At 36.0% G+C, this 23420-nt stretch overlaps 3 protein-coding genes across 3 annotated transcripts in view; 1 reads left to right on the forward strand and 2 right to left on the reverse strand.

Moving 5' to 3' along the window:
- The window catches only part of LOC115454079 (cytoplasmic FMR1-interacting protein), a 35037-nt gene extending 29766 nt beyond the window's left edge, over positions 1-5271 (reverse strand). The window contains 4 exon segments of the mRNA XM_037438185.1: positions 725-906; positions 1455-1634; positions 2709-2845; positions 4974-5271. Of these exon segments, the coding sequence (XP_037294082.1) occupies positions 725-906; positions 1455-1634; positions 2709-2845; positions 4974-5049 (575 nt within the window). The 5' untranslated portion in view covers positions 5050-5271.
- Positions 5272-10491: 5220 nt separating this feature from the next.
- LOC115452826 (zinc finger protein 62 homolog) lies at positions 10492-17301 on the reverse strand. Its single transcript, XM_037443843.1, has 2 exons — positions 15833-17301; positions 10492-14870 (listed from the first exon to the last, which is right to left on the reverse strand). Exons 1-2 carry the CDS (start codon positions 17165-17167, stop codon positions 14478-14480), a joined length of 1728 nt encoding a protein of 575 aa, XP_037299740.1. The 5' UTR covers positions 17168-17301; the 3' UTR covers positions 10492-14477.
- Positions 17302-17801: 500 nt separating this feature from the next.
- On the forward strand, positions 17802-20633 carry LOC115452825 (phosphatidylserine decarboxylase proenzyme, mitochondrial). The gene has a single exon (XM_037443803.1). It carries the CDS (start codon positions 17988-17990, stop codon positions 19113-19115), a length of 1128 nt encoding a protein of 375 aa, XP_037299700.1. The 5' UTR covers positions 17802-17987; the 3' UTR covers positions 19116-20633.
- The last annotated feature ends 2787 nt before the right edge of the window (positions 20634-23420 follow it).

The following is a 23420-nucleotide window of genomic DNA, read 5'->3' on the forward strand; positions in this document are numbered from 1 at the left end:
CAGTTTTTTATATTATGATTTGCTCCCGACGTTTCGAAGACGCACCTTCATGGTCACTGGGCGGCCTCAAATGTTCATGATCCTGTTATATATTCGAAGTATGTGGGACTCGCCTCGCAGCCCCATATCCTATGACATTCGTAGAAGTGTTTACCAACAGTCCAGTCAGGCTCAGTAGTCAGTAATATTATGTAAAAATAATCAATGCGAGTTCTATGTATTTCTAATAAATCCGTGTTGTATAGAAGTTTCTTTTTAAAAACCATTTCTCGAGGCCCCGTGTCCGAAAAATTAAAGTAATAATATTTACCTTATTCTATTGTATACTTCACTACATAGTATAAAACAAAGTCGCTTTCTCTGTCCCTATGTATGCTTAAATCTTTAAAACTACGCAACGGATTTTGATGCGGTTTTCTTTAATAGATAGAGTGATTCAAGAAGGTTAATATGTATAATAACATCCATTAATTAGTGGAGAAATACTGTTATTTTGTTATGTTATACCCGTGCGAAGCCAGAGCGGGCCGCTATGTTTTTATATACAACGTTCACAGTTTTTCTGTAGTGTATTTAGTATCAACATTGCACCCGTGCGAAGCCGGGGCGGGTCGTTAGTTTTTAATAAAAATTAAAAACTTTTGATTTTTTACTTTTAACACCGTCTTGCGTTGTCACTACAATTTTAATCGTAAAAGAATTACTTTCAAAGACTGAAACTAACCTCCTGTACGTAGAATAATCGTTCTTCACTGAACTCTTCATGTTTTTAAGTTCATCTAACACAGCGAACATGTTGACGAACTTGCCCAGAGTGAGCAAGTAAGCTTCTGAGACGAAATCTCTTCTCTTCTCAGCGTGACAAAGGCGTCGCACTTCGCCGCAGAAACGCTCTATCGCTTTGCGCTGTAACAAAATTATTAATGTAATATGTATTTAATAGAACAGTCCCACTGCTGCACGGGCCTCCTCTATTATAGAGGGATTAGTCGACCACGCTGTAGTGCGGGCAGACTTCACACACCATCAAAATTCCTATAGAGAACTTCTCAGGTATGCAAGTTTTAAGATGTTTTCCTTTACCGTTAAAGCGAACGATAATTCACAAAGTATACACACATAACTTTAGAAAAGTCAGAGGTGTGTTTGGGTTTTGAACCTGCGGACATCCGTCTCGGCAGTCCGTTCCACACCCAACTAGGCTTTCGCCGCTTCATCTGACAGCTTATCACCTAAAACCTAATAATTAGCAAAATGTATATGATAACACCTCCTCCTGTAATCTGTTCATATTATAAAACCAAGCCCCTTTTTCTGTCTGTCTGTATGTTATGAATTTTCTCAAAATCTACTGAACGGATTTTTATGAAATTTGGTATGGAGATAGTTTAAGACCCTGGGAAGGTTATAGGAAGCCGCAAGCAAAAGCTAGTGAGATGCTTATATATTCTCACCTGAAAATACATAAACTGCAACAGCTTATCCACCTCAGGAGCCAACACCTGGACCGTCCTCTCGTATATATGCACCCTATCAGGTTGCTCGTTCGACCTGGGTTGAGGTATCGCGCGGCTGCAGCATCGCCAGGTGTACAGCATCACCGCGTGCGCGTTGCCTTCTTCTAGCAGTTCGTTCTGTGGGTGAAATAGATGCAACTGATTAGTATATGGGTAAGATTCTTGTCCAACGGGTGACGCGAATCCTGGATTTTGCAGGGAGAGGGGATCAAGCCCTAGGTCTTAGTAGTGGAAGGTCATTGCTTAGTCTGTGGGTTGATTTGGGTGATGCCGAATAGCATAAAACTTATATATAAATCAGAAAATTTAGTTTATTTGAACTCGCTATTCTCAGCAAATGCTAAAACCAATTTTACACATATGAACCAATTTTTTTTTAACCTGACTATGTTTGTTAGCATGGCAGGGATTTTTTTTTTAAATACAGACACCACAGGCCATACCGGGGGGACGAGCGAATGGGAGACTTCGAACACCCCCGGCTTAACGACTACGAGGCCCTGGAGGAAGAGAAAAAGAGGAGAAATAGGGGGGAAAGAAGGGGAAGGAAGAGGAAGTATGAGGACGGGCGGAGTTAAACGGAGAGGAAATGTTCACAAGTCCCTCTTAGATTCCAATGTGAAATTGCAACCATGGGGTATACACACATTCATCGTGTGCCTAGGGCCGCGACAAATGTCCCCCCGTGCTGGCGTGCATTCGGTGTAGAGACCGAGCGCACAAGAATTGCCTCGGCGGGGGGGGGGGGGGGGCGCTGGCAGGGTTGGCTTATACAAAGACACTGGACTTGAAAATTAAGTGACTATGCTGAGGGCGACCCACTGACGGGTTACAAACCTCGGCTTAGATCGGTCACTGGTAGATGATGAGACATCAGCGATTATGTTGAATCTATTGTTGATTTAGCTTCGAATATTAGGTGCCAAGACAAACTCTTTTAGGTTTACTGGTAGCGGTGAAATGAAATCCATTTGTAACTTGTATTGTTAATGAATTAATAAATAAAAAAAAATTGCAAAGTACTCCAGAATTTGTTATGTTATTCCTTTTTTTTACATCTAATTCGAGTAACTTATTGTAGTAGTATTTTCAAGATAAGTATTCATCTAGTAACGTAACGACAAAATGAACCTGCATACATACCAATAAGTATGTGGTTTGATAGTAAAGCTATATCAAAATGATGCTTACCAGGTTGGCATGCACAGTGGCCTCCTCGATGTACTTGGCGATGCCCGTGACGAAGCCATTGCGGTCTTCGAAGTTGGTGTCGAAGTTCGCCTGGTACAGGATCGAGCATGGCGCCGCTTCTATGCACGGCTGCTCATCTAAAGGATTTTAGATGCTTAAAATACTCTTGACTAGGCTTCAACAACATATCTATTGATAAAGAACCTCATAATCTAAATTTCTGTGAATAATGTGAACTTAAACCCCTATTTTTATATCATCGCAGGGGAGTGAAAGTAGATGCACATGCCCCCCTCTGCTTACAAATAAATCACAAAAAATAAGTCACTGAATAAATCTGCAATAATGGAAACTATCGACCACAGAGGTTTTTTATGATAAAGCATTTTTAAAATCCTGCATAATTTGAATTTCAAAGATAATACTTAATTATATTGTGTAGTATAGTGTATAGGTTGAATTCAGGGTTGTTATGGAGCTCCGTAACCGTAATCGAAACTATCGGATATCCGAAATAAAAATATATCCGTAGCCATATCCGTTACAAAAGTTTGGGATAAGTTACGGATAATATGTTACTACAGATATTTGTTTTACCGCTCACGCGCTACGTGAATTTTATATAGTTAGTTTGTTATTTTTAATCATAATATACTTAACCTCATTCATAAATAGTATTTTTTTTATTTAGAAGTAAGTAGGTACATAGGTCATTTAATAAATTGAAGGAAAAGTGTTGTGTTACGTACTAAATTGATTTTGCTAAATGTAAACAATTTGATAAAAACTTTTCACGGAGAGGAGGTGGCGCTACTTCACTGCAAGTTCATCTCAAATTAAAACACAGAGGTTTTCCGAACACCCATGTCCTCCAATTAGTTCATCGATACTTAATAATCGGCGATGACGACGAACGATAGTTAGGAATCATCGCCTACTGAATTACATAATATTTTATTTTACTGTAATCTAATATCCGTAAACGAAACTATCCGAAACTACCGCATAATCCGAAATACTTACATATCCGTAACCGTATCCGAAATTTCATAACCATAACATCCCTGGTTGAAATACACCTCCCTAAAATTAACCTTGGCGCCCATGTATGGCGACAAATCGCCAAATAGGATTCTTAAAGGTAATTAATCAAAGGGGCCCAGAAAATTCCCAAATATTTATAAGATAGATAATCAACAGTGGCGGCGCTATACGACGCGAGGCCCCAGGCGAAAGCAAAAAGAAACAGAGGCTCCGGGCAGAGTTCCCCTGTTTCAACAGTCTCGTCGGTAAGAATGTAAAAAAGGGTCCTGCGAGGCAACGCGCGAGCCTCTGTATGCGCGAGGGCCCCGGGCGGTTTTCTGGTTCGCCTCCCCCAAAAGCCGCCACTGATAATCAACTAATTGTTTATACTTTGTAATATTTCCGAACTATCAGTCATACTTATAAGCTTGTTTTAGCGTTAAGAGGTGGTTAAGAATTGCTTAAATAGCTGTCAAAAACATCACCGGCTCCTATTTTAAACCTTATTAAGAGGCCAGATGGCGGGTTTTGACTTACAGTACTTACAACTAAGCATAGCTTTGTGAAATTTTTTAACCGACTTCAAAAAAAAGGAGGAGGTTATCAATTCAACATGAATTTTTTTTTATAAGTTATACTGAAAATATTTTTTACTATGCAAAGAGTGTGTGTTTTGAACTTCTATTATAATCTTACATCATAAATATTAAACTGACTGCCTCATTAGTTTTGTATTTCAATATGACTGCAGTGTTGAGGTCTTGGGTTCGAACCCTGGTTAACTCAGTGATATTAGGTTTTTCTACTCAGTATCAGCTTGGAGTCGGAAATTTATGCTGGATATGACGATAGGAACACACTCATTACATCATGGGATTTAATATGCACAGTGAATAGCGCACCAGTTGCACATTTGCTTACCCCTTAAGCGATAAAAGTCGTTTGAGTAAATATATTAAAGTTTACAAACTTGTTTGGATATCAGAAGTTAATTTAGAAACCGCAAAGTATTAATTACAATATTTGGAACACATAATCCATGGCTAAATATATAGTCTACCTACTTCATACCTACAAAAAATACTCATTAGGACTTTTATATTCGAAAAAAATCATAGCCGTCAACAAATCGCAGTCTTTTCATTAAATTGTTCACCGTACGTAATACCAATGGTATCCGGCCGCGCCTACAAACATTACGCATTGATATATTATGGATAAATCAATATTATAACAGCTTACCAGGCAAAGTGAGCTCGTCCAACACATCAACATTGCTCAGGGCATCCGATAAAGACACTTTTTCGCTCACAGACATGATTTATCAACCGATAATTGGTCAAACAAAAAACTATTGACCACAGGAAGTTATTAAACTTATCTGTTTCTACACACTATGTACTAACAATTACCACATCGTTAGTTATAATGATTCACAGTTGGTAATTATTAGAATTAATAAGTTTAAATAATACAATTTGTTGATTTCATAAAATAATAACACTGCAAAACACTCCCCACAATGACAGCAATCCGCTGCAACTAGAGGTGTGCCAAATGCAGATCGGTTTTTGTAAGATAATGATCGGTTTGTGAGGTCAATAAAAAAAAATAGCGGTTACGTATTTTAAAAATACCTGTATTATATTTAATTATATAATAGTATGTTTTGTGTATATTTTAATAGATAAGAAATGTTTTAATCCGTCCACAAAAGAGCTGCTATTGCTAGTGACATTAATTTACGGTTTTTTAAAACTATGTACCCATCCCTACTAGACGACGCCCAACTTCGTTCGGAAATATTCGTATTGTTGATTTGTTTGTAAGCAAAATAAAAAAAACATATACGACAATATTAGACATTTATTATTTATGAAGTAAATATGTTCCTTAGAATATACAACAATTTAATTATGGCATGCTGATGGCATGTATAAAACATTCAGTGAGTATTTGTATAGGTTTGTACTGCAATGTAAAATGAAAAATGTGTTAAAATACGTAACATACCTATAACATTTGTTAAGTATTGCTTTTTCTTATTTTTAATTATTACTAATTGAGCGAGAGAGCAAGTTGTAAATTAGAGTAAACTTGTGCTATGTATTCCTAATTTTAAATTTATGGAACACTTCATAGCATATGTAGGCAACAGGGATAGGCCATTTTAACCTATTTAGCCCCTTTAGAATGACCATAAAACGCGAATCATATATCAATGTTGTTTAGTTTTGAAATTTGTGATTGATCGAGAAACCAATGCACACGGGACATTTGTTGTGGCCAGAGGTACATAGTCAAATGTGTATACATCATGGTTGTAAGTTCACATTGAAGCCTATGAAAGAGTCGCGAACATTTTCCTTCCTTCCTGCGTCCGCCCATCCTAGATGGTTCCTTCTCCTTCCTCAACTCCTTCCGAATCTTCCTTTAAGGCCCTGTAGTCGCTAAGCCGGAGGATTCCAGTACTTACCCCATTCGCGAGTTTCCTCCGGTGTTGACTGTGGGGTCCAAAATACGAAAAAAACCGCACATTGAAGTGGGAGAGAATCTGATGAAGTTTCCGTAGTATTGTTATGCTCTTTGAGATGAAGGATTGTGGCCCGGTGGCCGTCCCTTCATTCAGTGTGCATATTGCATAACATGTAATAAACAACAGAAAATAAAACAAATTAAAATCCTTCGAATAGTTTTCTTTATATTTTTACAACTTATACATAACTTAAATTTATTACATTATTTTTATATTTACAAATTACTTTAAAAGTAGTCCAATTAGTTTAAAATCTAGATAATTATGGATTCCTATGTCACGATTTATTTAAAAAAATGCAGCTTTAGGCTAACTACAAACTGTCAATGAAAATTGTGGTTAGCATGACAATCCATATTGACAATTAATATCTATAATGACTTCAAAATTATAATAAATAAAACATAAATTGAAATACACGTCTACATAACTTACTAATACTTATATTAAGATGATTATTTACTTTGTATTCATATCAGCTATATACTGTCCCCTTAGTGGACAACGGACCCTTCTGATGAAAAGAATTAGGCCTTGGTCCACGATGTTGGCCTAATGATGGTTCCTCTTTATACGTATGTTGACAGACTTCGTACTGTCAGTTCTTATTAATTTATTACCTAATAAATTATCATTTCTTAGTTTAATTCATTTAATGCCCATCATCGATATCAGCAGAAACGTAAGCTTCTTTATAAGCGCGGTAAAATGTTTCGGCGCACATTGGCGGGTTTTTAAAGCCTCATTTAGACGAAGTAACTTTCTTGAAAAGCCATAAATATTTTTTTATGTTTACGCGAATGTTAGACATTAAAATGAAACTATTTTTCGGATTTTATCGCGGTTTAATATTTTTAGTTTTCTTATTATTCAAATGTAGGTAGATATTGTTACTTTGACTTTGCTGATGAACAACATCTCAGTCCCCCCGTAACCATGAAGGCTGCAGTCTTCGAAACGTCGGGAGAAAAGTAAAATAATTAAAACCGCGATGAAATCCGAAAAATAATTTAATTTTAATGCCATAAATAGTTGCCCCGTCTAAGAGTACTCAACAGGCGAACGTTGCCTCGCCTAAGCAATAATAGTATACGAGTTTTTAGAAGGTACTTTGATGGTTGTGAGTATATTTTATATCAGGATAGCGATTACCGTACATAAAGTGTTTAAAACCGCCATAGTGGCCCAGGTGTCGCGTTCCGGAATCAGCCTGCGTATATCCGGTCCGAGCAGACCGGCATAAATATGTCAACTGGTTAGGGGTAATCATTTCTCGCTAGTCATTGTATTGGACCCCACTCCACTTCCCATCAGGTGTAGTGAGGTTACTATGCCGTGTAGGCACAAAAAAAATATGAAAGCAACTACATTCCTAAAGGTATGGTATTCGTATGGAGAAAAAAATCATTATTCCATGTATATTCCTCAATCAACCATGCGAAATACGAGGGTGACAGAGCATAGAGGGCAAAACTTAATTTAATACTGACATTTGATAGGCCTATGAGAACTGAAATAACAAGCAAAATAAAATAAGCAAACATATAAAGAACTGCCTTTATTCAATTATTTATTAACTAACAATAAAATATACAGTGACCTATGATTAAGGTGACTTAAAAAGGACATAATAAAAAATAACTCTACGACTGTTCACAACCCAGTGTAAACATTCTCATAGCTTTTTAAAATAATTTCAAATATGAAAATAATTTATGAAATACTTTTTTGATCCTTTAATCGCTTAAATGTTACGTTAGTTTAGATAATTTAACAAAAAAAAGCGTCTTGAGACTCGTGCTAGGATATATTTTAAATCCGCCGGGATAGCGACCACCGTACACAAGATGTTATAACCAGATAGTGGCTCACGTAAGTGTTACGTTCCGGGATTAGCTTATGTATATCCGATTCCAACAGGCCGGCAAAATTGTGTCGATTGTCGAGGAGTAATCTCTCGTCAGTCGACACTCTATTGGACACCACTCCACTTACCATCAGGTGCAGTGGGGTCAATTTACCATGCTCGTATAAAAATATTATCAAGCACCGTGTTCAATGATGTATTAATTTAAATTATAAATAAATATTGTCATAGATATGCCAATAGATGGTGTTGTATAAAAACTATAAATAATTGAATGGCGATACCAAGATTCGCTTACCAATATACATAAGTTTTCAAATTCAAAGAAATAAATGTCTTTCTCACCGATATGGAAGTTTTATATTAATTCATTACTGGATATTTTGGGGACGCTGAACACACCGAGATGCTAATATTACATTGTTTGATCAAACTGTTACTCATCAATACATAATGTGAATGCTGCGTTTATATCAATTATATTCTATACCGACGATATTTTAGTAAAAAGGTGAAGATGCCCCTATAATGCACTCGACTTTCCAAAATAACTATCGAACACAGAGATAATTTTCTATTATAACAAACTTCAATATGACTGGTAAGTTTCTCATATGTGAGAGCCCTGCTGGGTACCACCGCAATGGCTATCTCTGTCACCAAATATCAGTATGTAGTTCCTGTTGTGTTCCGGTTTGAAGAACATTGTAGCCAGTGTAACTACTGGACATAAGACTAAACATCTCACGTCTCAGTATGGCGAACACATTGCAATACCAAACAATACTTTGTAATTCGAGGTATAGGATGGTGTTTCTACTGTTCATCGGTTGTATCGCTTACCATCAGGCGAACGGCAAGCTCGTCTTGTCATTCAAAGCAAAAAAAAAAACAAATATGACAGATGAAAGTAGAAGAGCATGTCCATATTTTCAGAAGTAAGTATATAGGAAATTTAGCAGAACATTCGTGCGCGAAACTAATGCTTAGCGTACCTCTAGAAGACCGTTTGCGACGCAATTAAACCTTTTTATTAAAAATCATTGTTCCTCAGTGTGCTTTTTTCTCAATCTCATCTATGTTTGAGTTTTATTTTTAGCACCGTAATACATTTATATTTAATATATTAAAATTATATTTATCAAGAGAGTGAAAAAGAAACAGGAATTTTCTATAAATCATTTACAAAAGAAAAGGCAAAAATTAAGCTAAAAAATTATAGGCTGACATGGGCAGTGTTAAGTACCAAGTATAGCTAGATTTTAGTCTTAATTCTGAAAAAATGTATGTAGGAAAGCAGAACAAAGGTCAATAATGGGATTGCTAAAGCCTTTCTTTCCTCTAGAAGACAGTTAAATTGTGTACTCATCCACAACATAGTCTTACTCCCGTTGACTTACCTACACGGTTAGCCCTTAGTTAATTTTTATGAAATAAAACTATTTTCCGGATTTTATCGCGAATTTTTATATTATTATTTCCTCTTACGTTTCAAAGATAGCCTTCATGATCGGCTGGGACTGAGGTGTTGATCGACCGAAAAGTCTGTTACAATATCTACCTACATTTTATAATTATACTTACAAAATAAAAAAAAATCCGTAAATAGTTTTATTTCAATGTCTAACATTCGCGTAAACATAAGAAATCATTAATGGAATATGTTTAAAAAACGTATAAAATACTGTTATATCATAAATTAACACTATTTCAGACTGATTTCACTTTATGTAACTATGATAAGCGTATTACAGGTAATTAATAAAAATAAACTTAAGCGTCGATAGCCTAGTTGGTTGTGGAACGGACTGCCAAAACGAATGTCCGCAGGTTCAAAACTCAAACACACCTCTGACTGTTCTAAAGTTATGTGTGTATTCTTTGTGAATTATCGCTTGCTTTAACGGTGAAAAAACACATTGTGAGGAAACCTGCATACCTGAGAAATTCTCTATATGAAAGAAGGCATACCTGAGAAGTTCATAATAATTTCGAAAGTATGTAAAGTCTACCAATCCGCACTACAACTTGGTGGACTAAGGCCTAATCCCTCTCAACAGTAGAGAAGGCCCGTGCAGTGGGACAATATATAATACAGGGCTGATATTGATGAAGAAAAAATAAGGTGAAGAATTATGGAAGCATAGCTTCACGAGAATGAAGAGGCGCAGTGTAGAGGAACGATCAAGACTAATCCTTATAATGAACCTTGGCCAAATTCAGATATATACACTAACACGGGATATACATTTCAGTAGGTTAAAATGGAGACAACAACGATTATGGGATGAGCGTACTAACTATTCGTTACTGTATTCGTCGGCACGCGGGCTGGACCTATTAGAAGGGTCGGGGGGACGGGGAACGTGGCGTGGTCCTTGACGGCGAGAACAGAATTACGGTCTGGTGCAATAATGGTACCAGTATTTAATATAGTTAGTTCTTATATTTTTATAATGCATTTTATAACTGAGCACATTGTAATTAAATTGTAAGTAATATGATTATGTTGGAAATAAAATAGAAAACTCAGGCGGAATTGATAGATTAAGCACGCCGCCCGCACCGCTACAAGGAACGAGCGGGACTTGTGCGGGGCCGCGGGGTGGGGAAAGGTGCTTGTAACGGTTGGCTGTAGTAGTAGGTATCAGGGAGCGACCGACATGCGCCGAATTTTTATCAGTACAAAAGATAACCAACTTCAAATTTTAATGTTTTGGGGATAAAACACCCGTGGATGTGCTGAGTTGGTGCTTTTTTTGTAACAAACATAGTTTTAAGACCTTTTTTGTCTGTTTCGCTTGTTTGTTTATGTGTATGTAACTTGTGTTTGTTGCAAAATTAAATTTCTTATCTTTCTTTCTGTCTTTCTTAAAATATAACATATGTTAAAATTAGTGCAATGGATTGTGCTACTGATTCTCGACAAACTAATTTCGGCTTTGTATTATACTAAAAATAATGTATAACTGCGTGGAGCGATGTACTTGAGAAATAGCGTTGTAAAACATGCATAGGCCTTAAGCTGTTAATCTATGTACAATATATTACAGCAGACAAGACTTTTAAAACTACACACCTACTTACACTAATGACGTCAAAGTGTACTTATTGACTGATGTAAAATGAACCCACATAAAAAGAATCATCCTATTTGATTTTGAGTTCTCCTCCGCATATTTAAAGATCAAGGTCTAATAAAATTAAAATGGGACCATTACAAAGCCATACGCAATCAAACTCAAAAGGAATCATTTAAATCGGACTATGGGGTGAAAAGTTATCGCTATAAATACAAGGAGTAGTTAAACCTTTCCCTTTTGGAGTTGGTTTGAAAAGTGTCATTTTATATAACTATTTACATTTAATTATTATATTGTATATAGTAATAATTTTATTAACTGCATTGAGCGATAGACCGCTATCCTTACCTAAGGTGTGTCAAACGTGGCTTCAAATACCTTTAAAAATACATACATATTATGAAACGATTTATAAAGGATCATTTTGGCATTGCATTGCTAAACGAAGACACATACTTATCTACTTGGAAATAACAATTTACAATAAGTTTCTTGAACCGTAGATGTAAAATAAAAAAATGTAAGTTTCGAACAAAAAAAAATAAATAATCAAAATTAATTTTAATTTGACTACCTTAAGATAATTCGTCGCAGCAACATTATTCTTTCAGTCAAAAATACACTCACGCACATGATATATTCGCATTAAACTACAAAATTATCAAAAAATCAGAAAACTAAAACCAGGATTTTTTTGTGAAAATATTCGTTAGTATGATTTTTGGCACAATGTCAGCAAAGGTGAAAACGAGTATTTGGTTTCATTTAATAACGCAATGTCAAAATGACCCTTTAGAGTATACATTAAAAACCTCATTAGTGGCATCTTGTATGTAATGATATAACCTACTTGCTGTGAAAAAAGCTGCATTTTTATGTACGTATTATATCAAAAGGTGCAAAGTTTAATTACAATTTAACTTTATTTCAACAGAATTTGTCTAAAATGTTAACTGTGTTATATATATACTAGTTATTTCAGTTTTTACTAATTTCAATAAAAAAGCTATTTATAATAAAGGAATTCAAATATATCGAAAAAATTGTGTTTGATGTAATCTGCTTGTGAAGTAACAGGCTTCGCCCATGTTAAAAAGTTTTTCCGAGTTAAAACTAGCCTTTGTGCTATTTCAAACTAAAATCTATCTCTATGCCAAATAAAATCCATATTCCTTCAGCCGTTCTACCGTGATTGGGTAACAAACATCTCAACTATTGCATTTATAATGTTAATACAGATAGTATATATTTATTTACATTAAAAAAATCATAAAAATTAATAAACAACCACCGTCAAGATTTCCTGAACACGGGAAATACATAGTTACATCTTAAAATGTGTGGACGCAACTTAATTTGATAGGTATAGCTAATTTAGGCCTTATTTAGACGATGCATATAACATTAAATTCTGTAGCAGGATGTTAAGAATACGCCTATAAATGCTCAACACATAGACCACATGAACTGTCAATTATACTATAATACATAAGTCAATTCGCAACATGCTTGATATATTGATATGAATGCATCGTCCAAAACCGGCCTTATGCATTCGCGTTGGCACATTTAGCTAAGTGAGTGCAAGAACGTGCTTTGACAGCTTGATGTCATGACTGTCAAGAATGCTTGATTGTTTAGAGCTTGCATTCGCCATTTTTTAATAAATGCAATTTTTAATATAAATGAATTCACTAAAGTAGCCATAAAATTATACTCGTTCTTACACTCACACCTTACAGATTAAAATAGAACGTTAACACAAAATATAATGAAACCAAACTATTCAACAAAATAGGTATGTATATGTATGTACTGATTGCGTGTACAGAACCTAAAATTATAGGCATGCTTCATACAATAATGATGTTTTATGTAAACAGCGATGGCGAACCAATAGCACGTGAAAAAATAATTAGGGAACGCGAGAAATATGCCAAACACTGTACATGTATCTTTCTTTGGACTTCGCTTAACATGTGCAAGAAGGGGCCGTTCAAGTATTACGTAACGCAATTTTTGAAGATTTTTGACCCTCCCACCCCCCATGTAACGCGCCGTAACGTTTTCCTGTACACCCACGCCCTCCGCGTTTATGTAACAATGGATTTTTTTTAAATAAAAAATCTCGACCCCTCCCCCCTGCGCCTGTAACGCATCGTAGCGGTTTACATGACCCCCCCCCCCTCTCCAAATTGCGTTACGTAATACTTGAACGGCCTCAAAGCAATTTTGCCGAGGCACGATAAAAAAAAATACATAGCTGGGCCATAAAAAAAGTTAATAAAATGGGGCACTCGGATAGATAAAATTGTTCCTGGATAGCATGTTACAGGTTATATTTATATTTTTAAATAATTGTACGTTAACCATTAAAGGTTCGCCATTCCTGATGTAGACATATTCTAAATTCAAGTTTACAAGTATAGCATACCACATAATTTCCTAATAATTTAATGCCTTCATTGATATATCAATTTACAAATAACAAATGTTATTCCCTCCCCAAAGGAGGCAAATAGAGTGTAAACAAAAAAATCTATTTTATATTCCAATAAGCTACTATTTAAGGGCAAACACATATCATGAAGCATGCATCAAGTTTGCCTGATTCAGTTGCATAAAAACTCATTGATACCATAATTTTTAAGTCAGAGAAAATAATATAACATGAAGTCTAGTGATTAGACCATTTAATTGGCCATTTTATTCATGTCAGCAAAATAAATGCAACTACAGATTAAGAGCCATATTAACAAAACAATCTCACCTTTGAGTAGCATCTCAAGTAGACATTCATTGTATTGAGCTATTAAATAAACCAAACTCAGCTATCAGAATCAGTCCCATATTGTGACTTAAGATATCATTGTAGCTGATTTTAATACAGATTTATTAAACCAAGACTATCTTGAACTGAATTTAATTTGACAGCATCTCATCTGATATCGCATTTAAGAGCAAAACTGAGCATCTATTAATATAGTTCTAAAAAAAGTTAAGTGCCAAATCAACTGTAAAATAGAGATGGCAAACAAATTTACTTAATTTTAGTTGAAATTACCCATTCATGGCCAATTCCTTTAAGAATCTTTTGTAATCAGATCCGATTTAAAACTGACCAATTAGAACAATTATTGACAAACAGATGAGTTATTTGATTGGTTCATTCCTACCGTTAACATGTATTTGGTGTGTAAAGTTTATTAAAATCAACTTTAATCAGTTACATATAATGTACAAAATCCTACTACCTTACCTTAAAACTCAATCGGCACCTCCTGCATAACCAGCTTATATCCTAAACCGTTCAACTGTCCATATTTCTCGCCATTATTAGTACTATAATCGCACTGGACAGGCGCAGGTACTTCAAAATCCACTATATGCATATAATCATCACTTTCATCTATGTTCAAATCATCGAAACCGTTCTGGGTTAGCTCTTGCATGTTGTCGAAATGTATTTCCGGTCGGGCGTCGTCGAACGGCATTTCCGGGTGATTGAGGCGGATGCACTTGTGATTGCGCAGGAGTGACGGCCAGACGAACGTCTCCTCGCATACTTTGCAGCGAAGGCTTTCATAATCGCAGTGCTGTGTCTCAATGTGACGGTTTAGGCAGAATCTGGATGAGTAATATTTTCCGCAATTCTGTAAATGTAAAGGAATTTAAATTAAATTTCTTAAATTATAAAATGTTTTTCTTTATAATATGTGCACTGCACGTTTTCATGTTCACCGGGAGGACGAGATCTGTTAGTCCCTGGGACTTTACTGGATGAGAGTTAAGGCAGACAGAGTCTGCTGGAAGCAGCCAGACAAGGTCTCTGCCCTAAGGCATGTCTAAATGAGGGGCATCATATAAAAGTTCTTTTTTTTTTACTGCTCTGAATGAGGAGATCAGCTTGCCTTTCGCCTGATGGTAAACGATACTAGACACGAGAAACACCATCCAATACCTTGAATTACAAAGTATTGTTTGGTATTCTATTGCTCGCCATCCTGAGACATGAGATGGTAAGTCTCATTATGTTCAGTAGTTACACTGACTACAATGTTTTTCAAGCCAGGATACATCATTGAATATACACTGCTACTTGGTGGGAGAAATAGACACTGCAGTGGTACCTACCCAAGTGGACTCCCAATATGACAGTCCTACCACCAGTATATTAAGTAATTTCTTTTTCAACTTCTAATTCAACAATGCAAAATTTTGTGTATCCTGTTTAGATAATAAAAGGTTATTTTATTTAACGTTTGGGAAGATATTTAGGTCTTTAAGTCTTATTAGTAAAACAGAACTATTTTAATCTTCTAATAGTTTTAATACTGCACCCATGGCATAGTTGTACTACATGGGTGGTACGGCGGCGCTCTAAGATCCTGGGTTCGAATCTTAGGTCGGGCAGTGATATTTGGGTTTTTCTGCTCAATATGAGCCTGAGTCTGGTATTTGTGTCTGATATGGCGATAGGCTCGCATATCACATCATGTGAAACACTTGGCGAAAATTAGGTGCCCTGGTTGCAATACTGCATACTCCTTGGAGATAAATGCATCATGTGTGTGTGTGTAGTTTTAATCAAGCTGTAAATTGTAAACATTCTTACCTCACACCGATGTCTAGGCATCAAATTCTTCGATTTAAGAACGGACTTTTTAATCCCATTCGTTACAGTTTGCACACCCTGAATCTTCTCCAACTTCAACCTCTCCAACACCACTTTAGGCTTCATATGTTCCGGAATCTGATTTAAATTGTATTTGACCTTTGTTTCCGCTCGTTCTTGGGAATTATCGCTCGTCTTCAAGAAATGTGTCCATTTATGTTGGAGCATATGTGTTTCAGTGTCAAACTTCTTGAGACACTGATCACAGAAATAATAGTCTTTGTAACCAGTCATGGCCCTGTTGGCTAGGTCTGGGAGGAGGTTCACATGAGCCTCGATCACATCTTTGTCTACAGAGCTTTCGTCACAAAAATTGCATAAATACAAACGCTCTGTACCCAAATTCCTCATACCGTATAATGTTACCGGTCTTTCTTTCGAGTGTAAGAACGAGACATGATGGGAAATGGCACACTTTGTTAGAAATTGGTCCTTACATATGTCACAAATAAAAAACGTGCCTAAATGTTCGTAGCTGTGGTCTTTCAAGTCCATGAACTTGAAGTAGGATTCATTGCACGTCTTACAAGGGTGAAGTTTGAATGTGCGACAAACTGTCCTCTTGTGTTCGGCATGTTTGGATTTGTTCTGAAGGTACAGTCCGCAGACATCACAGTGCAACTTAATATGAACCTTAAAGAACATTCGGTCGACAAAGTTCTTGTTACAATAGTGACATATGTAGCATTTACGCTTCTTATGATATCTTTTCATGTGACACTTTAGAGATTTATAATCTTCGAATATCTTCGAGCATTTCCTACATTTGTGGTATTCTTTCACTTCGTGAATTATTACGTGGTCGGAGAAGGAGACGCGCTTCTGTGGCTTCTCATAAACAATCATATGCTTCTTCGACTGATGCTTCTGTAATTTTCTGTTATTGGCGTATAATTTCTCGCAAATATTACATCTTGCTGCCATATTTACGTCAATTATTTCAGAATCAGAATCAGAACTCACCGAATCCCTGCGTTTAGGGATTAGAGACGTTACAAGAGTGTCCAAGTCATCTCGCTTCAGTTTAACCGAGCATATTTGGGAGAGACGTCTCAAATGTACAGGGGATGTTTTTAACAACTGCTTTGTACCTTTGGGAGGTAAGTAGCCGTTGATGTCGTGACGATTGAGCAGCACAACGGGCACCTTTGCGAAACCTTTGAATTCTTTTTCAAACGCGATATCTTTGCCCAAAAGGCTTGTACTATTTTTGCGTCTTTGTAACTGTTTCCTCTTATTATTCGTATCAATGTCGCCATCGCAAATCAATGACATGGAATTGTAAAATAAACGCGGGAAAAAAAATAAAAGGAAAAAAATTGGACAAACTGATAATAACGTCAACAGTTGTGTTACTTTTCATTCTAGTAGGCTGGATACGCGGCCATCGGCAGTTTGACAGCTGTCACCTAATTTAGGAGGTTTTTTTCGTCTTGAAAAAATAATTATACGTTTTTTAAATTATTTACTGCGTTAAAACAACAAAAGAACTATACAAGTTGATTACAAAAATATTTCTGCGTGAATCTACTGAATTCATGCTTTTTAAACCCTAATAAATATTTTACAATAAATATTTACAAAATAAAATTACCGTTTCTTTTGCTTCTGTGGTAGATACATTTAGAAACATTACCAAGTAAATATGCAACCTTAAAGAAGTTGAATGTTGATAAATAATATTGATACTGTCTTTCTTTGTAAATTATTCTTTTATTGTATTTGGTTATTACTCCCACATTTGGTACATATTATATTTAATTGTTAGTTTTCTTTAGTATGTGAATTATTATTATAATTAGTGACAGTCATTTGATGTTTCAGAACGCTTTCATATTACCGCCCCGATAAAATAGCGTTACCCATGGTAACAGTAAAGATAACTATTATCCTTACTGCAATGCATTAAGGTTAGGAATCGATTGCGTAATTTGCTAATTACGCTATTATGTAATTTCGTCGGACTATCTTAGATTTCAAATCGCATCGCAATTAATTTTATTATCTGTGCCGTTGCGGACGAGACGTTACGGCACGAGTCGCGAAAAATAAGATAAACAAAAAGATATATTTATAAATCGACGCGAAATCGAAAATGTTTCCTCCGACGCGCATTAGGAGCTGCCTTCCAGTTATGAATCCGCTTTTCAAGCAACGGTTGCGTCCCCACCGACCTTTTAGGCAAACGAGCTCCGTACACCAAACAAAGAGTGTTAATCTTCAAAAGACGAAATGGCTAAATTTTCGCTCTATATTCACTCGGTGGATGCCTTTAGGAAGTGTTATTTACGTAGGATGGTGTTACATACGAGCAAGTATCAATTACGAAGTGTCTAAAGTGGAAATTCGTTTCTACGAATTATTCCCTTTTAGAGTCACAAGTCGAATATGGGGGAAGATTGCGGCATGCGAATTGCCTGTATCATTGCGCGGCTTCGTCTACGGTACGTACGTGAAGATGTTTAACGTGAATTTGAACGATGCGGCGGTGACAGACTTGAGTTATTATAAAAGTTTGTCGGCTTTCTTTACGAGACCGCTCAGAGAGGGTGCCAGGTACATCGCGCCTTCCCCTTGTGTTTCACCGTGCGATGGGGTGGTATTAAACTGCGGGCCGGCGAACACAGACAAGATAGAGCAAGTTAAAGGCGTCACTTACAGTCTGGAAGAGTTTTTGGGTGACAATAAATGGTCTAAGAAGAAATCTGAAGATTATTACAATTCTTTATTGACCAACAAAGAGAATATACTACATCAATGTATAATATACTTGGCTCCAGGAGACTACCATCGTTTCCACTCTCCGTGCAACTGGACAGCAACGTTCCGGAGACATTTCTCTGGTAAATTATTATCAGTGAATCCATGGTTAGCGAGACTAATTCCTGGATTATTTACAATGAATGAACGAGCGGTGTACGTCGGGGAATGGAAATATGGCTTCTTCAGCATGACGGCAGTCGGAGCGACCAACGTTGGATCAATAGAAATATATTCCGACCCAGAACTACGGACTAATACGAAAGGCAAACGGAACAGGGTCAACGAAGCGGATTTACAGGTTACGTATCAAAAGGGCGACTTATTTGGGCAATTTAATATGGGTAGTACGATAATACTGTTGTTTGAGGCTCCGAAAGACTTCAAATTCGACATGGCTGCAGGTGATAGGGTTTTAGTAGGCCAAGCGCTATCGCTAGCAGCAAAAGAACAGACGAGATGACCTGCTTACGTTGATTTTGTGCATTTTGCACAGTTTGCGCTGATTTTTTACATTGTAACGTATGTACTGTGATTTGCTGAGTTTAGCCATGTTCGGATTTGTACTGCTTGTCATGCAAAATATTATGTATGTAAATGAGCTGATTTGACTCGCACAAGTAACATGAAGTGTTTATAAAGAAATCTTTGATATATTAGCGAAATTCCATATTGTTTAGTATATTTATTTATTTATTTGTAATAAGGTACACCAACAGCACTACATATTACATCAATCAATATTATAAAAAACTATAAGGTACAGCATCTGATATGTGTGCTACTAATAGGTGAACACAGCATTTACCACTAACAGTATAAAATATATTTAAAATGTTATGTGAACTAGTTTCTTAATATATTTTATTTACATTATTAGGTACCCCAATAGGCTTCAATAGTTTTTAAATATTGTTCCATAATGGTAGTATTTTTTATGTATTGCTTTGTATGATGAGATGAGCTTTCCATTCGCTTGATGTTAAGCAATACAACCGTGCATAAAAAGTAGAAACACCCTGTTAGGTGAATGACAAATTACAAAGTATTGTTTGGTATTCCACTGCGCTCACCATCCTACGACATGAGATATTAACTCTTATTATGTCCAGTAGTTACACTGGTTACCAATGTAATTGTAATGTTGTGTTTAAAAGACAATGTCCTACAAACCGGTACACAACAGTAAATACACACTGCTGCTTAGCAGAAATAGACATTGCAGTGCGACCTACCCAAGCGGACTCTCACATATGAGAGACCTACCACCAGTATTTTATTTATTATTTGTTATCAGGCAGGTAGTTTGTTTAACCAATAAGCCTATACCCTGCAATTCTTAATCCTGGTTTCAATTCATAACAAGTTAATTGTAAAGTTTCTTCTTAAATCCATTCACATTTCTCAAGAGTTCATAATCCACGTGTCCAAGATATATTTCTATATACTCCAGGATTTGCTCTTTTGTACCAAATTTTATCAAAGTTAGTATAACAAAATCTGTGTCTACTTCTAACAAATATTGTTACAAAATTTTTCGAAACAAACACTCCTTTCAAAAGAGGTATGGTGATGTGTAACCAGGGTATTTATTTTTGCCAAGCCTGTCGTTAAGGGCATGCTTATTGCCATATGTAGCATGAATTACAGACTCCAACTTAATACTGAGCGGAAAACCCTAATATCACTTTATTTTTATTTTTACACACAAAACAGGTTGCAATAATACAAACTTAATGCTACAAAGGAGGTTTCTTAACACAATTATAACCCAAAACTTGTTTTTCACAATAAATTTATACAACTGTGAATGATGTAACTAAGTAATAATGATAAAGGAAAAGAGAAAGTGATACCTTACTGAAAAACTTTGTTTGAACTACAACCCGAACCTGGGACCTCAGAGCTGTATTGTACTGCACACTAAATACATCTACACCACCAAGGCAGTAAGAATTATATATAACTAGTTGACCCGACAGACGTTGTCTTGTCTTAACTATGAATTTGCAGCGCGCATTCTGTCAAGCGCTGACAGTTATTTCAAACAACTGACAGTTATATAAAATTAATATATTCGTTAAGTTTTCTTAAATTTTCAAATTTTCCGCACTATTTGTTGAATTTTTTCTTTCATAAGAACCTTCTCCGGACAATAACTAACAACAAAAAAAAAATAGTGAAATCGGTCCAGCCGTTCACGCGTGATGGCGTGACCAAGGGAAATAGGGATTCATTTTTATTGATATAGATTATACTAATTGATTGATAGTGTAAAATCCTACTTTAGATTCTACTGGGGGTAGGATATATTTTGTATATTTAGTTTCCAGTCCAGTCGATATAATTATACCTGTTTGAATCAGATATACACAGGCTGATCCCGGAACGCTCACGTGAGCCACTATGGCGGGTTTTAACACCTTGTGTGCGGTCGCTATCCAGACGGATATAAAGTATATCCTAAAACTCCTCAGAACTCAGTCATTTATCTCTGAGCTTTTGCACGCGGCTTGGCCCGTGTGAAGGAGTTAGGAGCTATATATTTTCCCGGGATAGAAAGTACCCTATAACCTTCCCAGGGTCTTAAACTATCTCCATACCAAATTTCATAATAATCCGTTTAGTAGATTTTGAGAAAATCGATAACATACAGGCAGATAGAAAAGGGGACTGTATTATAATATGTATAAATTATGTTGAAATTCCGACTTCCTCACTATTATAACTTAGCAATACAAACATTTGTATATCTCCTATCGCAGCTGACTCAGTCCATTGTTAGCAACTATTTATATCTCTCCAATGTAACTCATATTAAACGTAAGAGCGGCGATAGCCTAGTTGGGTGTGGAACTGACTGCCGAGACGAATGTCCGCAGGTTCAAATCCCAAACACACTTCTGACATTTCTAAAATTATTTGCATGATAAGCAGAAACAAACAGTTACTATATATTGTGTTACTTGTGCGAACGATCAAAACTTGTTGAAAATTAAAAGATTTTATAAATGTATATTTATAATGACTTCCTTTATGTTTAGATTTATTTTGTATTTTTAAGTAGCGATAAAACGGAATGTTAATTGAATATGTAATTTCGAAGACGGCACATCCCTTAAATACAATTTCTAGATCTATATCGGGAAATGTATATATAATAACAAATAACAAAACTTCTGTGATTTTTATTGCTAATTGAACCCAAATACTAATAAGCCAACAGTGAAGTAAAACATCGTGAGGAAACCTGCATACCTGAGAAGTTCTCTATAGGAATTTTGGGGGTGTGTGAAGTCTGCCCGCACTACAGTGTGGTGGACTAAGGCCTAATCCCTCTCAGTAGTAGAGGAGGCCCGTGCCCAGCAGTGGGACAGTATATAATACAGGGCCGATATTATTATTTAATATATATTAAACTAAGCCAAAAATAATTTTTTTTACACTTAGAAAATTTCCATTCCCTAAACTTTTTATATTTACGGACATGTGGCCTTTTCGAAATTACACATTCAATTATAGAATGTAATTATGACCAAAATAAGGCAACTAAGTGCAGGTCCTATTCCGTCTGTAGGGGTATATCCGTCTATTTGCATTTACGGGCGTTCTATTGGAAGGATAGCTTCAATAGCCGTATAGGTAAGAAAGGCAAAAATCGTCAATTTACCTATACTGTCGTGCTAAGCGCAAAAGCGGTATGTCAGGGAAACCTTATTTCGAGATAATCAAAGTTTTGTAAATATAGTTTTGTATGTAAAACTAAGATAGAGACACCCTTTTAAGGTATTTTTAACAAGTTCTAAACAAGATACCGTTATTTAAGTAAGTTCATTGGATGGGTATTTCTTTAAGCTATCTGACGACAAAAATCAAGATTTTGATTTTTTGAGATACCGCTTTTTAGCTTAGCACTGCAGTATACTAGGCTATCAAAGCTATCCTTCCATTAGAACGGCGGTAATTGCAAATAGACGGATATGCCCGCGTAGACGGAATAGGCCGCCCTAACCTAAACCGTAATCTAAGTCCTAATTTTCGTGTAAAAGTAATTTTTTATTTAGTTACAGTTAATATTACATTTTTGTTATTATAAATAATGGAATGTAAAACTATAGATCTTATTGTTGACCTAAGATCACAGGCGGAATTACACCGTTTCACCACTCAATAAGGTAGGTTTTGCTATCCACCGGACACACTTAGGGGTAATTAGAATAAGAAAATGTCCTTGAATTACCTTTTTAGTATTTCATGTCTTTCATTAGGATTATTTGCTTAAAGTATAATTTAAGCTTCCTAAAATTAAGCTAAGTTTCGTCCAAGTTTATTCGCGATAAAAAAGTGACTTATCGTTGTCCGTTAGGCAACAGATCCAACCAATAAGATATCAGATATAGATCGCTACCAGCAATGAACACTACGCTAATTCGATTTATGGCTAGTTTCCGTTACGGTGAAAATTATTATTGCTTTATATGTCATAAGCTTACAAAATCTGTTTTTTTTGCCTTAAAATTAAGAACTCTTGAATTACACAAAACACTTATTAACTGTATGTACTACGTACGAGATTTGTCGTTTCGAACAGTCACTGTGTTCAAATAAATTGAACTGCAGTCTAATTAGTCCATTGAAAAGTTACATTTGGGGTTGCGTTTTTTAGAGGACGCAATTTTATTTTTTTGAAGTGTAGGGAGGGTCAGTCTAAAGCTAAAACCAAGTTTGTGGGGTCGCCACCCTTGTCCCACGGCCGCCATCTTGAAAA

This window comes from Manduca sexta, chromosome 1, assembly GCF_014839805.1.
Source record: "Manduca sexta isolate Smith_Timp_Sample1 chromosome 1, JHU_Msex_v1.0, whole genome shotgun sequence".
Classification (NCBI taxonomy): Eukaryota; Metazoa; Arthropoda; class Insecta; order Lepidoptera; family Sphingidae; genus Manduca; species Manduca sexta.

Bases quoted from the DNA above. Each gene is read 5' to 3' on its own strand.
- LOC115452826 (XM_037443843.1), bottom strand. From the start codon at position 17,167: ATGTCATTGATTTGCGATGGCGACATTGATACGAATAATAAGAGGAAA. The intron at 14,871-15,832 runs GTAAGAATGTTT...TTACATTTACAG, and splicing joins TGCCTAGACATCGGTGTGAG to AATTGCGGAAAATATTACTC.
- LOC115452825 (XM_037443803.1), top strand. From the start codon at position 17,988: ATGTTTCCTCCGACGCGCATTAGGAGCTGCCTTCCAGTTATGAATCCG.